The 17361-nt window shown below is 53.0% G+C and overlaps 1 protein-coding gene across 2 annotated transcripts in view; it reads right to left on the bottom strand.

Moving 5' to 3' along the window:
- Window positions 1-210: 210 nt before the first annotated feature.
- Window positions 211-17361, bottom strand: part of PRRX2 (paired related homeobox 2) — a 42646-nt gene continuing 25495 nt past the window's right edge. The window contains exons 2-4 of one of the 2 annotated variants that reach the window (XM_072960264.1): window positions 2589-2776; window positions 1810-1988; window positions 211-451 (exon numbers count right to left, since the gene is read on the bottom strand). In XM_072960264.1, the coding sequence (XP_072816365.1) occupies window positions 442-451; window positions 1810-1988; window positions 2589-2776 (377 nt within the window). In that variant the 3' untranslated portion in view covers window positions 211-441. Of the gene's footprint in view, window positions 689-1809; window positions 1989-2588; window positions 2777-17361 lie in introns of both variants that reach the window. The other variant, XM_072960263.1, reaches the window with a different exon arrangement.

Genomic DNA, 17361 nt, shown 5'->3' with positions numbered 1-17361 from the left:
CAGAGTCACATGGCAGGGTTTCTCCCAAACACCTGGGTGTCTTGGGGTTCCAGAGCAGGTCTCTGTCCTCCTACCCCACTCCCCACCCCTGGGGCCCTGCCGGGTGATGGAGGACTCCCTTCAGAAAGAGGCCCAGAAACGAGGGCAGCTGGCCCCCAAAGGCTGTCCCTTCACTGGGTTGATTCCCTTATCCGCCCTCTTGCAACCTTCTGGGGCTTAAATTTTTTTATTTCTTAAAGACGACAGCTTTTTGGTTTTAATACACAAAATAAATGAGGTCCTTGGTGAGCTGCTGCTCCAGCCTTCTGGCCTAACCCCTCCAAGGGTTGTGGGCTGAGGTCTCCAGCGGCCGTGAATGAGGGGCTGAGCCGGGCTCCAGGCATCTTAGCAGCCTCTTGGGCCCAGGAGTCTGGGCTGGAAAGAGGGACCAGGAGAGCCCACTCAGCTTGTCCTGGAGACAGGGGACAGGAGAAGTTCACTTTACTGCATGTCTGCCCTCTTTTCTGTTGCTGGTAGACCAGGGAAGCAGCGGGGTCCTGGTGGGGCTGGCTGTCAGTTCACCGTGGGCACCTGGCTGTGATGCAGGCTAAACTCTTTGGCCTTGAGACGGAGGCTGGCAATGCTGTTGGCCATGTTGACCCCCGGAGTCGCAGGGCCTGAGCCTCCAGGGCTGTATGGCGGCACCGTGCTGGGGGTGACACAAGACACAAGGACATGGTGGTGTGGCTGGCAGGATGCCTGGAGCTGACCAATGCCAGCTGTCAGTCCTGGACCCCAGCCCCTGGTCCTCCTGCCTCCCCGCCTCAGCTCACTCTCCTGGGAAGCCTTCCCCTGGGGCTGCAAGGTTAGGGAGGGGTCAGAAGCTCCCACAGGCGGCACTGAGACATGGAGCTGCCTCTATGGGTTTGTGGTCCTTCCTCACTGGACCAGGAGCTTCCTGAAAGCAGGGCCTGCATTCTGTTCAGCCCTAGCGCCTGCCCTGGGCCTGGCACATAGCAGGATGGAGGTGAAATGAACACACACCTGTGTGTAAGGATACCTCTTGGTGGTTCTCCTGCCCCAGGAAAGGACAGGCAGGGAGGGAGTTGTAAGAGCTGTGAGGCTGATGTGAGCATCACTGGGACTCAGACTGCACGATCTGACCCACTGTATGTTACCTCTCGCAAGACCACAGCTCTGGCAGAGCTGCTCACACAGACTAAGGGGTGGGTCGCGCCCCCTGGAGTTGTGGGATGCAGAAACCCTACTCCCTAGCACCTCCTCTCTCTCTCTTCTTACCCTGCCACCTATTTCCAGCTTTCACCAGGACAAACTTGGCTTTGGGTCCCACCAGGTCCCCAGGACAGGGAGGCCATTCTCTCAGCCCGCCCAGCCTGTTTCTCTTGGAATGGACAACACAGGATGCTGGATGCTCCTGCCGGCGGAGACATCTGCAGGTTTTCAGCTTCTTGAGGGTGACGTGGATTCTTCATTCCCTCCAGATACACCTCATCTTCTCGCCGTCCCCTACATCCACGCACCCACCCACATACTCGTGTGCACTCACAGGCACACGCATGCACACTCACAATCATGTGCACACATGATGTGCATACACACACGCATGCAGCCCCTACATGTGCACACTCATGAGCACACACTCACATGCTTGCCCGCCCACCCACCCCTGGGTGGACCCCAGCGCCACGGGGCCCCTGGGCACCATTCACAGCTCTCTTCAGCTCCTCAAAGGAGTCTGGGCTCTAAAACACCCCACGGGATCCCCAGGCTGCTGCCCACTCCCGACCCGAAAGGGGTTCCCGCGCTCACCTGTACGGGGACGAGGCTGTCCAGGAGAGATAATCTGGGCTCAGGGCGGTGGGCCGGGGAGCCACGGGCTGCTCGATGGCGGCCTCCTGGCTGTAGGACTTGAGCAGCGAGGCGGAGCGGTTGGCCAGCATGGCCCGCTCGTTTCGGCGGAACTTGGCCCGGCGGTTCTGAAACCAGACCTGGGAAGTGGGAAGGTAAGATGAGTGGGCTGCAAAAGGGACCCAAGTCCTTTTGGATCCACTGTGCGCCTGCTCTGCCACCAACCCTGTACTGGCAGCTTCGCCTCTCTAAGCCTCGGTTTTCTCGTCTGTAAAATGGGAGTGATAAACGATGTCTGTGGCTGGGTATGTGCTGGAGGACGGGCAAGTGAACGAGTGAATAAATGAGCATTTAGCTGTTGTGCGGTTGTCATGAGAGGTGCAGGCTGAGCACTCAGCTCAGAGCTGGCCCCCAGCACGCACAGAATACTCAAGTGACTTTTATTTATCAAAACCCAGGGCGCCAGGCACTGCTCTAAGCTGCAAAGATATTAACTCCTTTCATTCTCGTAAGAACGGTATAACGTGATTCTCATTCTACAAGGAGGCACCTGTGGCACAGAGCGGTTAAGTAACTTGCTCAAGGTCACACAGCTGGTAAGTGACAGGGCTGGGATTTGAACCTCAACCCTCCTGGCCTCAGATGTCCCTGCTCTTAAACACCGCACCTTGGCAGCTCCCCAACCCTGGGTGAGTGGCGGCTGCACCACCCCGGGGGTCCCGCGGAGGGGCAGCGCTCACCTGGACGCGCGCCTCGCTGAGGTTGACGCGCCGGGCGAGCTCCTCCCGCACGAAGGCGTCGGGGTAGTGCGTGCGCTCGAACACGCGCTCCAGCGCCTGCAGCTGGCTGCTGTTGAACGTGGTGCGGTTCCGCCGCTGCTTCTTCTTCCGCTTGGCGGCGCCGCCGCGCGCGGGGCTGGGACACTCACCTGCGGAGGGGCCCGAGGGTCAGCAGGGCGGCTGGCGGCGGGCGGCGCGCGGTGGGTGCCCGCAGCGCCCCTGCGCCCGGGGGCGGGGGCGGGGGCGGGGCTGGGGTGGGCAACACTGTCACAACTCAGGCATCAGCTCAGCAATTTGCGCTGAGCGCTTTCCCTGTGTCTCCCCCTGCAGACGGGTCGTCCAGCCTGAGAGCCGGAGCACTTCCCTTTAATTCACTCCATTCACTCCTTCATCCACCCACCCATCCATCCATCCATCCATCCTTCAACACATTTTTACTGAGCCCCTACTATGTGGCTGAGGCCCTGGGGACATAATGGTGAACAAAAGCAGTCAGGATCCTATTCTGTGGAGTCGGGGGACTGGCATCTGCTGCCATGAGGGACAACTAACCTGGTCAGGGAGAGCCTGGGACACCTATGTGTCCTCAGCACCTGGCTTAGGCTCTGAAGCATAGTAAACCCTCCATAGTTATTTGTTGTTGAAATCTATTAATATATAAAAAAGAACAGTAAGAGTCACAGTTCTGAGAGTCCACTGCACAAAGGTAGGCTTTTTAGTAGATGATTGGATGCTCACAGACATCCCATGGACAGGTGCTGTTAGCCTCATCACACGCTATTTACAGAGGGAGAAGGAAGAGGGGATGTTCAGCTACTATTTTCACATTTAGATTTAACCCCGGGGACAGAACTGCTGAACCTTCATCCTGCAGGGCCCAGTTCATTGCCCACTCCTCCAGGGAGCCCTCCCTGACCACCTGAGTCCAGTGAAATCCCCTCTTCTCCACCACACTCACTCAGCACTTAGACCCAACAGTGTCCTGTTCAGTACTTCTTTGTGTACCTGATTTTCTTCTTAAAAATGCATATTTTAATAACCAAGTAATGTCACTGCTTGACACAGTAACACATTCAAAGAACACAGAAAGGCATAAAGTAAAACAAGATACTCCCTTCTCCTGACTCTGCTCCCCAGCTTTACACAACTACAAACGTGCATTTAAAAAAAATTTACAAGCATTAGATCACGCTGAACACACTGGTGCTGCAACTTGCCTTTTCCTGTTTAATTTATTCCAGATACAGTTCCACCCACAGAACAAACCCAGTCCTATTTACCTGCATTATATGCATTTCTTTCCCTATTGTATTTTCCCTCTTGCTCCCTCCCTCCACTCGTAGGAACCAATTTTAAATTAGTCTTTGGTTTATCCTCCCAGCAGTGCTTTTTACAATTTTTTCAAGTGTACATTTTCTCCCCTTCTATTGAATGGTAGCAGACCATATACTGTTGTGCACATCACTTTTTTTTTTTTTCTCACTGAGCAATACATTGCAGGGATTTCTCCATCCAGTGCAGAGGAGTCCTGCATGTACCTTCTCCCAGCTCCATACCATTTGGCTGTGCAAATGTACTGTGGTTTATTCAACTAAAACCGGAGCCCTATTTGATGGGCACATGGCGTGTTTCCAGTCTTTTGCAATGAAAAGAATGCCACAATGAATAACCTCGTACAAACATGATTTTCTATTTCTGCCAGTGAATATTTGGGACAGATTCCTAGAAATGGGATTGCTGGGCCAGTAAGTAAAATGCTAGGTGTGGCCAAATTCCCCCATGAGGCTTCCTAGCATCGGTGAGTGGGGAGGCCTCTTTTGGCCACAGTTGAGCCAACAGAGCATATTGTCAGCCTTCTGGATTTTGGTCCATACCTTGTATTTTTGCTCCCCTAGTTACACATTCTCTTTATACATCTTATGGTCTTCACACGGTGCTGGCTGGTTGTGCAGCTGAGCATTAGAACATTCCAGGCCCAGCCACGGATACCACTCAGTCCTCGCTTTTGAACAAGCTCCCACGTCTGCAGGGTTGTGTCAGTAATTTAGCCTCCAGTTGAACCAACTGATTTAATTGGAGGCTAAATTGTTCCGTGAGACTGGTAAATGTTTGCGTGGAGCGTATGAGGGTGTCAGGCAGGAATCAGGGATGGTGCCCGGGAAAAGATGACCTTCCAGCTGGGTTTGGACCTGTGGTTCTCAACCAAGCACAGTTTTGCCTCCAGGGGGCATCTGGCAATGTCTGGACATTTTTGATGGTCAGGACTGGAGAGGGGGTGTTACTAGGATCAAATGGGTAGAGGCTGGGATGCAGCTAAGTACACTTCAGCGCACAGGACAGGTCCCGCATCAGAGAATTACCTGGTTCACCATGTCCACAGGGCTGAGGGTCAGAGGCCCTGGTTTGGAGGGAGGACCAGGAGTTGAGGTTCAGTACTTTTCCCCTTTGGGAAGTACTGCAAACACACGAGATGTATGTGGGGGTGGGGTAGGCGGTGGCAGGTTCTGGAACGCGGAGCAGCCCCATGCGAGCTGGCCTTGTCTCCTGGACCGACTTCAGTCTTCACTCCTCACCCCTTTCCTCCACGAAAAGGCGAAGATGGATGAGAATGTCTGGTGCCTGGGAATGTCTCTCCACCCCCTGCCCCCCATCCCCTTGAGCGGGAAGAAACCTTAAACCGAAATAACAGGGGCCGTGTGCTGAAAACCTGTGTGATCAAGAGCCCGAGAGCCGATGGAAGCTTCTGGAACACCAGTCACTGCGAGTCGATTTCCGCCCCCCTTCAGGCAATGCTGCTTGGGCACAAACCCAACGCAGGAGGCATTGCAGCCAAAAAAGGAGACTTTTTCGGGAAATTTCTGAACAATGCAAAACTGAGGGTGTTTAAATGAAAACCATTTTGCAACCTTGGCACCGCCAAGTGGGCGCCGGAAGAAACAACTCTGCTCTTTGGCCAAACTGCGTGGTACTTGGAGCTGAAACCCTCATGCAAAGGCATTTACTCTTCCCTCCCCACTGCCAACCCCAGGCCCCATCTCCACCCCACCCCTGGCACCAGCTGGTCTCCACTGATCTGGAGGCACATCTTTCCGGGGTTCTCATCAAGGCAGCTCTGATGGGACGCACTCAACAAAAGTTGGTTTTGAGTTGGGGGTGGGGGGCAAACACTCCATATACCTCCATCCACTGAATCCCAGCATCCACTCTACGAGGCGTTACCCCATTTCACACACAGGAATACTGAGGCTCTGAGGGGCTTGCCTAAGATCACGCTGCTGGGACTGGAATCCGTGTCTGTAGGAAGGCTCAGCGGGCCCAGGGTGTCAGCCTGTCTCTGTCGGGGTCACCTCCCTCATCCACCTCGCTCCCAGGGAAGGTGACGCGAGGGTCTGTCACACTCTCTGAACCAGCTCTGGGAGACGCCATGGGGAGGGGACCATGGGGTCTCCAGGTCCATGTCATCTCACTGGTGTGGAAATAACCCCGAGTCTCCGTGGCTCTGGGAAGGGTGCCCCTGGGAGAAAGACCTCACCTCTGGGAGCCATGAGGGACAGTGGCTTGCGAAGGTCACACCAAGCTCCTGGAGGAGCCGAGTTTAACTCAGTGCCAAGGGCACAGTGATTGCTTGATCAGTGCTCACCGCTCTTAGCATTCTTGCTTGTGTGCAACGTGCTTCACACCTGAAAATAAGGATCTTTCTCCCTCAGCCCAGCCTACAGTAGGAAGATGGGTCCCTGCTGTGCCAGAGGCTGAGGAGAGGTAGCCAAGGTTGAGGAAGACTCAGGCAGTGTCTTGGAGGTGACCCAGGATTCAAACCCACAGCTTTGGACTCAGCCAAGCTCTGGGGCTGGGTTCTGCTTCTCAGCAGATGTGCCGTTACCCTGAGTTCCTGAATCACCTCCTGAGAAATATATTGTGGTGGGCGTGTGTCCTTTGGGGGCTTCACACTGGAGATTCAAGCAGTTGGAAAATAAACAAATACTCTCTGAGGCACAGGCCAGTGAGCGCTGGGGCCCGCTCTGTCCAAGTCGGGCTGTGCCCAAAGTTGCCGTTTGTTCAGGAAAAGTTTTGCTTTCCTCTGGGACAAGAAAAGAAGGCCTGAAACCACCTCCATTTACACCGGCTGTTTAGATGCAATTGGGAGGGGCTGAATCAGGGAAGAGTAAACAGACTCAGATGAGGGAGGCAGACCGCGCTCTCTCTCTCTTAAAACCAAAATTACTTCGTCTCCGATTACGTTACGATGAAAAAAAAGTGACTGGGGCACAGTTTTCTGCCATTAAATTATTTCACACATACCATTTATTTGGCTGACTTCAGGCCAAAGACATTTAAAAACTCTGCTCTCAGCCAAGTGATCAAGTGTTCCTGGCTCTTTCCTGCACCCATGGTTTTTCTTATTCCGTGTAATTTAAGGGTCTAAATAGTCTGGAGGGAATTAACTGCAAATTCTTCCTAAGACAAATAAACCCAGCCTCTTCGTTCCTGCCTTTCTCAAGCTGTTGAGAGACACTCTCAGTTTGTTTTTGCTTCAAATAGTCAGTTTGCGCCTGACCCTGGGGCCACGGTGAGCTCCAACCCAAATAAATAACTTTTATTAATTAGCATTTATTCTGACCAAATAAGCAGCCTCCCCCACCCCCAAATGTGATCTCTGCCAACGCGTTCACAAAAATAAACAACGGGTCCCCAGGACCTTGATGTGGATTTAACAAATTAACACTGGGCCTTGGTCAAAGGAGCTTCGAAGCTGCAGAAATATTTACAGCCAGAAAAGGCTGAGGAAGGAAGTGGAGGTTGGGGGTGCAGAGAGGCCGCCCCCCTGCCGCCAACATTCAGGTCTCTTGGTAGAGACGTGGGTTCCTCTGAAAGACCCCTGGGAGAAGGGCGCAGACAGAAATTCTGGAAACTGTGTCCTTAGTGGCTGTCCAGACTCAAATGCCACCAGGGGAGACCTGAGGGACAGTCTCACCGCCTCAGGGAGTGGTTAAGGATTTCAGGGGTCCCAGTTTAGGACCTCAGATTAGCCCCAGCTATCCTGCAGAGTGGCTCTGGGTAAAGAATTTATCCCGCCCCAGCCTCAGGAATCTCACTGAGGAACCACCTCATTTAACCCTCATAGCAATCCAACCTGGGTGTTCTTAGCCTGATTTTACAGATGACAAAACTGAGGCACAGGGGGTTAAGGAAGCCACACGCCAAAGCCACGTGGCTAGTAAAGGCCAGAGCTGGGATTTAAACCTGCAGATTGGCACCAAGCCCGGGCTCTTAACCATCTTGGCACAAGGCAGCTGGCCCTAAAGGCCCCCCAGGTCCTCATGCAGTGGGAGCCTGAGGGCGTCTCCAGGGGCTTAGGGTGTGTGAGTCAGCCAGGAGGAGGGCTACTGAAGGCAGCAGGAGCATTTCTGGAGCTGGAGTCCCTGGCACGCAGGCCAGGGGGAGGAGAAGGGCATGCGGGTTGCCCAGCCTGTGAGACCTGCGAGGGCAGAGCCAGGGTCAGGCCTGGCACCAAGTGCGTCACCAACATAAGAAGGAAGAGAGGAAGGACGGACAGAAGGAGGAGGAAGAGGAAACATGGACCCAGGAGCCCTCTGGAGAAGGGTGTCTGGGCATCCCCCAGGCCCATCCCAGCCAGAATCTCAAGCAAGGGGCCAAGAGCCGGTTTCATGTCTGGACAGGCGGGCCTTAGTCCTGGGCACTCAGGGACCAGGGCTAAGGCACAAAGGAGGGGTGAGACCACACAGGTGGACTTACCAGCATCACCTCCCTGAAGGCTCCCAGCAACCTCAAGAATGGAGACAGATTCGTCTCTGTCTTACAGAGGAGAAGATGGAGGGAGGACCAGAGAGGGGCTAGGACCTACCCAGGGTCACACAGCAAGTGAAAGTCCACGCCCTAGGCCCTTTCTTTTCTCATGACATCCCTGGTAGCCACTTGGCAGGGATAACAGAGGGAGGAGGTAGCCCCGCCCCCAGCCTAGCCCTGCGCAAATCTGACAGTGAGCATGATGGAAGGATGGGGCTTTTCTCTTAAGGGTTTTCTGGCTCTATCTATTGGATGGGGCCACCCAGGTCCCTGGGGTAGGCAGCGCCAAGACAGGGGGCCTCAGGCAGTCTCAGGGCTGCTGTCCCAAGTTCACGGCCTCCCTGAGGCTAGTGTTCACATCAGACATGCACATCCTCTCCCTTGTGGACTCCTGCCCATTCCATTCCTGGGCTTGCAACATCCCCTCTCCACTTCCCTGGATGACCTTCAAGTGTCAGCAGAATGCTGCCTCCTCCAGGAAGCCATCCCAGATCCCATCACACTGGAGGGTAAATGTAGGGTCATTTGTCTAGCAGGGACTGGAACTTACTGTTTTCTGTCTCCCTGGGGCCCTTCACAGGGCCTGGCCCATGGTAACTCTCCACAAATATTTGTTGAGTGCTGAGTGAATGAATGAACAGATGAACAAATGAATAAGGAGGCATTGGGAGAGTGTGGGAAGACTTCAGAGCCTGCCCCTGTCCTGGGCTGTTTCCAGGGTCCAGATTCTTCTTTACAGAGCCACAGAGGCCTGGCCAGTGCTGAGTTATGAGAGCCTATGCCACAGGGCAGGATGGAGAGGCTGAGGGCGGCGGGGTGGGAGAGTCAGCCACTGACACCCACTGTCCAGCCAAGGATGTTTCACCTCATTAATTCTGAACAAAAACCCAAGGTGCTGATACGTTTTTATAGCTATCAGTCTGGAGAAGGAGAAAATATCTCAGGAAAGAAGAGGAGGAAGGGAAAACACAGTGGGACCCAAGGAGTTAGAGAGGTCCTCTGGGACCCCATCCATGACCCCATGGCCTTACAGGCCTCAGACAGCCTGTAAGAACCTGGCGTCATGGGCCACCCCAGCCTGGGGTGCTGTGCCCTTACCCGCTCCCAGCCAAAGGGCTATGAGGAGGCCTTAGTAGACTTGGGCTGACCCTGGAGTCTGGAGGAGGCTGGGGGAGGCTCCTATATGGCATCTCAAGACCTCAGCAGAGCCCTAGAGGCAGCTGCAATGCATCTGGGTGTCCCTGGGGTCTGGAACCTCTCCCATACAGGCACTGAGGACATGGCATGTGGCATACACTTCCATTGGGCCACCAGAACCCCCCCCCCACAAGAAACCCCAGTGGAAGGGCTGATATGTCAAGGGGACTTGCCTTACAAAGCAGCATGAGCTCCTGCCACCTCAGGGCCTTTGCACATGCTGTTTCCTCTGGCTGACACACTGCACCCCTTTTGCCTGGCTAACGCTTCCCAGCCTTTAATCTCAGACTAAATGCCCTGTCCCGAGGGTCTTTCCCAGCGCCCAGACCAGAAAAGATCTCCTTATTATAGGCTCCTGGGCCCTCTTCCTCTCCCACACATCTGTAATTAAGTCATTCTTCTGTTTTGGTTATCTGCTTCATGCCTGTCTCTTCCATTCAACTCTAAGCTCTAGGACGGCAAGGGATGGGTTTGCCTTGTCACTGCTGTATCCCCAGGACTGGGCAGTAGTTTGGCTTAAAAATATTTCTGAATGAATAATTATATAAATGAAGAAAGGCCTCATTCCAAAAAAAGAATGAGAAATCTCAACTTCCAAAGCCAGTTCCCTTCCCCCTCAAGAGGGCCAGACAGTGGTTTCTTAGATGGGACACAAAAGCACAAGCAATTAAAGAAAAAACAAGATAAATCAGACTTCATCAAGTTAAAACCTTCTGTGAACATCATCAAGGAAGACGACAAGGCACAGAATGGGAAAACTATTTACAGAATATATATTTGATGAGGAGGCTTGTATTTAGAAAATAATTAAGAACTCTTGTAACTCAACAATAAAAAGACCAATAACCCAATTTTTAAAATGAGCAAATGATCTGAATAGACCCTTCTCCAAAGAAGACAGACAAATGACCAGTAAGCACATGAAGAGATGCTCAGGATCATTAGCCATCAGGGAAAGGCAAAGCAAAACCATGAGGGGATTCCACTTCCCACCCCCTGGGATGGCCAGAATCAAAAGACGGACAATAACAAGTGGCGACAAGAATGTGTGGAGAGATCGAAACTCTCCCGTCCTGCCAGGAGGGACGTAAAATGGTGCAGCCACTTTGGAAAACAGTCTGGCAGCTCCTCAAAATGTTAAAAACAGAGTTAGCCTATGACCCAGCCATTCCACTGCTAGTCATGTACTCAAGAGAAATGAAAACATATGTCCACACAAAACCTCGTATATGAATGAATGTTCATAGCAGCGTTACTCTTAACAGCCCAAAGGGGGAAGCCCTTCAACTGATGAGCAGATAAACCAAATGTCGTGTATCCATAGGACGGAATATTATTCGACTATGAAGAGAAATAAATTGTGCTGGTCCAGGCCACAACATGGATGATCTTTGAAAACATTACGCTGAGTTAAAGAAGACAGTGCCAGTCACAAAAGGGCACATGACGTATGATTCCACTTACATGAACAGTTCAGAAAAGGCAGATCTATAGAAACAGAAAATAGATGAGTGGTTGCCGGGGGCTGGGGGAGGGTGCTGGGGAGATTGGAGGGTGAGGACTAAAGGGTTCAGGGTTTCTTTCCGGGGCAATTAAAATGTTCTAAAGTTGTGGTGATGCCTGCACAACTGATTATACTAAAAAATCACTGGACTGTACACTTGAGATGAGTGAGTTGTGAGCTATATGAATTATATGTCAATCAAGTTGTCATAAAAGAACACAGAAAAGGGGAGGGGGCAGAAGGAAACACTGGGATTGGCTGAGAATGGCAAGGAAAGGAGGTCCCCTGAATGTTTGGGGGGATGCAGGGAGTGGGGGGTGGAGTGACTAAGGCCCAGAGAGTGGCTCAGTACTGCCAGAAAAGCCTCAAAGCCATGCTGGGTCAGGGGGTCTGGGGAGACTCTCAGTAAGACAGAATCCACAAGGCGGGGTTCTTGGGACCGAATGTCTCCATGCGGGGGCTGCTGCAGCGGGATGGGGGAGGCCCAAACTTCTTTGGAGATCCAGGATTCTCTGAAAAATGGGATCATTGGACCTAAGTGGGGGGCAGGGACAAAGCTACAGGGCAGAGAACATTTGTGTCCAGTCTCAGGCGCAGAAAAGGGCGTGAGGTCAAAGGCCAGATACAGCTGACCATCTCAAAGACTCTGGCGTCCCCGGATCCTCCCCCCAGGCCCCCCAGGCCTCTGGGTCTGGGGCTGATCACCTCCCACCTCAACACTCCAGGAGCCAGGGGTTCACATCTGTGGTCAGCCCAGTCTTCTCTACCCCTGAGACCCCAAAACCGAGCTCCAGAAAGTGGGGGCATGTGGCTGGAGTGGAGATGCAGGGGTGAGTGTGGGTTGGGGAGTCATTCAGAAGGAAAAAGAGCAGTCCTTTGCTCAAAATTTGGTCTACGAAGGGGGTTAGTGTCTGTCCCGTCTGGTTTTAATCTAAGGTCGGTGGCCAAACGCCAGATTTATTGTAAAACCTACATTTTAATAAGGGGCTGGTATCTGGAGGAAAGAAAGCTCATTAACCACTTCCAGACCAGGGTGAAGTTGCCACTCCAGGCTCAGTGTGGGGTTTCCTCTCCCAGCTCTGAGCTCCTGGGTCTCTCAAGCCTGCGCAGCCAGCATCTGCTGGGAGTCAAGGCAAGGGCTGGTGGCCGGGAGCAGAAATGGCCCGATTTTGTGCAGCTTGGTTCTGAAACAAAGCTGCAAGAGGCTCTGGGATCTCAAGCCTGTTACACTTGTCTTCTCAGTCCTCAGACCTGAAGGGACCTTAGTTTACAGATCATCTGTCAAAGCCCCTCGTTTTTGCTAATGAGGAAACTGAGGCACAGGATGGGACAGTGACTTAGCCAAGGGCTCCCAGCAAGGCAGGGGGACCCTAAGTTCTGCCCACTGACGTCCAACCCCTGAGAACACACATTTTCCTCCTTCCTGCCTCCTCCCTGTTCCTGGGTTCCCAGGGGGCCGGGTGCAGGAGTGCATCCCTGACACAGCAAGCGGGCCTGGTTGGCAGGGGGCGGGGCGAAGCAGCAGCCCACTTAGCCAATGGCTGCCTCCCCTGAGCATCTGAGATTGAGGAAAACGACCCCCTGTGTGTCCTTAGTCCAGAGAGATCCCCTCTTGGGCCCTGGGTTTCACCACCTGTGCACTGGGGCAAAAGCAGTATCTGTGCCTCCCTCTTAGGGTGGCAGAAAGGATGGAAGAGTCCAGGCTTTCCTGAGAACACGCTAAACGCCGTGGGCTACCAAGATGCCTACTATTTTTCCAGAATGAAACCTAGGTCCTGGCTCATTGGTTCCTCCCCTATTTCGATCATAAATCTCTTGAGAAATCTGAGGAATTCGATGGACCTTTCCCCAGAAAAACACAGGTGCACACAGAAGTTTGCGTGTAACCCAGGGTGGGGGGCGGGTCAGGTCACAGGCTCCCTGAATCATGTCCACAGATCCCATACTGAAAAGTCAGCTTGATGGAAAGTCAGCTTTTCCGCCCCAGAGGAACCCGCCTCTCTGCCTCTGTTTCACCTTGGGGTCCCCTGGCCAGCTGCCCACCCCAGATAGCAGCTGAGACAAAGGCAGTGCCTGTCACCCCTCTTCTAAGGCTTCCGGGACCTCCCTTGACCCTGGCTCTGAGGCAATGCTGCACTCCCAGAGAGGCTGACCTTTAAAGCATCACTGCAGATTTTTATGACCCATCTGTGAGTTCCAGGCACGCTGGAAAATGTGAGTTTGAGGCTCAACTCAGCGAAGCTCCAGGCTGTCTTGAGTGTCTGCTGCTCCGCTCACCGCAGTTTGGGCGTGTGGTAAGGCCAGGACTCCCACTTCCCATCCTTTTTTTTTTTTTTTTTTTGGCTTCCATTTACTAAACTTTTATGCTGGGTTACAAAGCCTGACTTCTCCAATGTGGAGGGCACTGTTATTAAGCCTTGTTCTCCATCAGGGACAGTGAGGTTCAGATAGGTGAAGCAGCTGACCCAGGTCACACAGCCAGGCAGTGATGAGGCAGGGGCTTCTGTCTGGGTTGTTTGTCCCCAAATGGCTGGCATCGGGCAGTGGAAGCTGCCCTCCTTAACCATTTCCAGAGTGAAGCCAACAGAGTGAAGTTGCTGCCAAGGACCCAGTGTGAGGTTTTCTCTCCCACTTAAGAGCTCCCAGGACTCTCAAAGCCTACAGCCAGCACCTGCTGGGAGTCAGAGAGAGGGTTGATGGCTGGGTGCAGAGAACATTTCAACTCCCTGTGACTTCGCCGGCCACCTCTCTCTACTTGAGCAAATCTGAGCACTCCGCCCACACCCACCCATCATGCTCTTGGGTGCTGGTGCCCTTAAGGCTGACGATCCCCTGCTGTGTGCCAGCGGGATGGGTGCCTGTCTGTGTCCCAGCTGCCACAGCCCTCACTGGCAGGATGCACTCATAGCCTGGGCACAGAGCCATCTGTGACATCTCTAACTGGTCCCAGTCACACCCTCAAATGACAGCCAACCCGGACACTAGAAAGTTCCCTGTTACAGTGAGCCATAATCTTTCTCCATGTGGGCCCCCCAAGTTTATGCTTTGAGCGAGGGGCAGCACAGGGGACTCCTCCCCAGGGCCACCTTGCTAACATTTGAAGGCAGCCTTTCCAATGCCTCCACTGGAACTCTGAGAGCCTGCGCCGCCCCCTAACCGCCCTGGTGGCCCCAGCGGAGGGGCTGATACCAGCTCTTCCAGATTTCTCAAAGGGGTGTCCACTGACAACTTGCTTCGAAACTCCATGGGAAGCTCATTAGAACAGGACATTCCCATCCCATCCTGGGGGATTCCGATCCAGCAAGCCCAGGCCCGGAGTCTGCAGCACAGTCTCCCTCGCCCACAAGGTTAGGAACCATGGGCTTCCATGAAGCCAACAGAGTGACATGGCGCAATGTGAAAAGTGCAAATCCACCCTCCAGCTCTGCACTGGCCAGTACGGCAGCCACTGGCCACACGGAGCCATCTCCAGTCCAACTGACATTGATTAAAATGAAATAAAAACATAAATCCTGTTCTTCAGTTACAGTAGCCACATTTCAAGGACTCAACAGCCACATGTGGCTAGTGGCTACCATGCTGAATAGCACAGAGTGGGAATATTTTCCTCATTACAGAAATTTGTATCAGAGCTGTTCTCGATATTCCATTTTTTCTCCTCCTCCTCCTTCTAAAGGAGAGGAACAACAACAAAGACCAGCACTGAAGGACGTTTGAAAGAAGAAAAATCATCCCCAAATCCCACCATGCCAGCATATCTATTTAATTTTTGGCAGACTTTTTGGCCCATGTCCACAGATCTCAAGCTCACACATGAGTCCACTTACGGTGTGCATGAATATCATTTCCTTTTTTGGATGGGGCATCAAGAGGCCAGGAGGAAGATCGGACACACCCAGGGACAACATGTATGGTTGAGCAGGTTGTGCACTGCACAACTCCAGGGGCAGCATTCCCTATAGATTAGAGTGTGACTGGTGCCCACTATAGTTATGCAGTTGACAGCCTGCTCAATGATACCTCTCTTTCCTGGAAATAGCTGCATTCAAGTCCTGGCTTCACCACACACCAGCTATGTGAGCTCTCTGGGCTAGTGGCTTTGCCTTTCTGAGGCTGGGTTTTCCCACTGTAAATGGGGACAGCAGTACCTAAACTGCTTAGACAACGTCTGGCACCTGGTAAGCACTCAAGTAACATTAGTTATTATGTGGGTAACTGTTATAACCTCACCATTTTATACAGCACATTCAGTGTGACAATGCGGGTTAAGTGTTTCTTGCTGTGGGCGGCACGGAGCAGGGCTGAGCATGTGGTGGTTAATGTTCACTTAATCTCCACCCACACTCCACCTACTTCAGTGGAAGTTCTTATGGCCTCGTCCTCCTCTCTGCCAGGACCTCCTGGGTTCCTTCTTACCACCAAGTCAGTCAGAACAGGCTGCCCCACAAAAGCATAAAAGGTGATTCATCCAGCATATTACAAATTAGACTCTGGAGTTCACCTGCTCAGGTTCAAATCCCAGCTTCACTGTTGTGTGACCCTAAGAAACTTACCACTTTTCTGTGCTTCCGTTTTCCCACCTAGAAAATGGAGATCATATCTCCCTTCTAGGGTTTTTGTGGAGGTTAAGTGAGTTACCATATGTAAAGTTCTTAAAACAATGCCTGAGACATGGTCTTTCATGGATGCTTCCGGAGAAGCTGGGTTAGATCAGGCAGGAAGCTTTGCCACAATCACAGACCAAACTTGCCTCATTATTATCAGCGTCTGGCACATAGTAGGTGGTCAATAAATACTGAACAAATAAACATATGATTGAATGAATGGAACTTGGGTCCCAAAGAAGAGGTAATCCCAATTCTCTGTTCACCCAAACACATGAAGACTTCTGTGCACTATAGACTGGGTGAACTGTTACAAGTTTCCCACCTTCTTGATCTTCCTACTGGCAGAAACAAATGTACTTTTTTTTTTCAATTTAGGGGCCAGAACATGACCCAGAGAAATCCCCTCCCAAAGGGAAAAGCTTCAGTCTGGTGCTCAAGGCCAGAGGAATGGGGCATCATTCTTCTTATAGGGGCAGGGACAGAGGAGGAGGCTCCTGGGCTGGAGCCACATCTGCTGAGTCTGCTCAGAAGGGAAGGGATGGACAGACTGGACTGGAGGGGCAGGTGGCTGTCTACCCTGACCCCCTCTCCAACTGGGTCCACTCGCACCTCCACTTTCCTAAAGGTTGGGAACGAACCGCCTTGTACCTTGAGTCTCCAGACATAGAGGGGATTTGATCCCAAGCCCAAAGTTTTGTCTCCAGAGCCCAACAGCCTGGATTGGAATCCCCCCTCCTTCACTTCCTGGCTCTGTGACCTTGAGGCTGTCATTATTTCTCCTGGGCCTCAGCTTCCTTGTGAAGAGGGCATGTGATGGTTCCCACAGGATGGCGGTGATGCGAGAGGCAGCCTCCACCCCAGCACTGACAAGCAGCCAGCACTCTGGCCGCCTAGGTCCTAGCCCTCTCCATCCTGAGTCCCTAGAGGTGGCGCAGGCATCTACGGGAGGGAGGGTTGATGTTTATGGAGCTGACATCCCCTTCCCCTACTCAGCATCTCAGTGCCTCATTTCCAGAACAAGGAAGGCCAGCGAGGCTGGGAAAACCCAGTCTTTCCACATATCTTCAAAGGTTTTCTATGCAACACTCTTCTGGAAAGCACGGGGAAGAACTGCAAACCAAGGAGACTGCCCCAAGTCCAAAGGCCCTGGGTGAGGCCATCTCCTCAGCAGCCAGACTGGGCTGGTCCAGCCTGACAGCTTCGCCCTGTCCTACGCCTCCTCTCTGCTCTCAGTGCGGCCTCCATCTAGTGGTACCAAAGCAGCGCCTTTCCACACACCTCGCTTCCCATCTTCCTAACCTCTTGAGCTGGAATTCGCAGCTGCCAGGGCCTGGGAGCCCATCTACTGAGACCTGGGTACTCCAGAGGCCCAGCTCCGTTGCTCACTTTACAGGATCCCAGAGGAGGCCCAGAGGGGATGCAGAGGACCCCAAGGCTGTCAGGCGTGGAGGTGGGGCATGCTGCTCAGCAGCAACCAGGGCTGGGAACCATCCTGCGGTTGACTGCAGATATGGTGCCAAAGCAGGACAGGCCTCAGCGAAATCCTATTTCCCTTCCCCCCACCCCCATGGGTGAAAAGCCCACTTCAGAACTCAGGCGTTTAAAAGCCGCTAACCCCTAC

The sequence above is a fragment of the Vicugna pacos genome, chromosome 4 (genome assembly GCF_048564905.1).
Source record: "Vicugna pacos chromosome 4, VicPac4, whole genome shotgun sequence".
In the NCBI taxonomy this organism is placed as follows: domain Eukaryota; kingdom Metazoa; phylum Chordata; class Mammalia; order Artiodactyla; family Camelidae; genus Vicugna; species Vicugna pacos.
The sequence above is the reverse complement of the archived record's forward strand: the minus strand, read 5'-3'. Positions and strand labels throughout refer to the sequence as shown.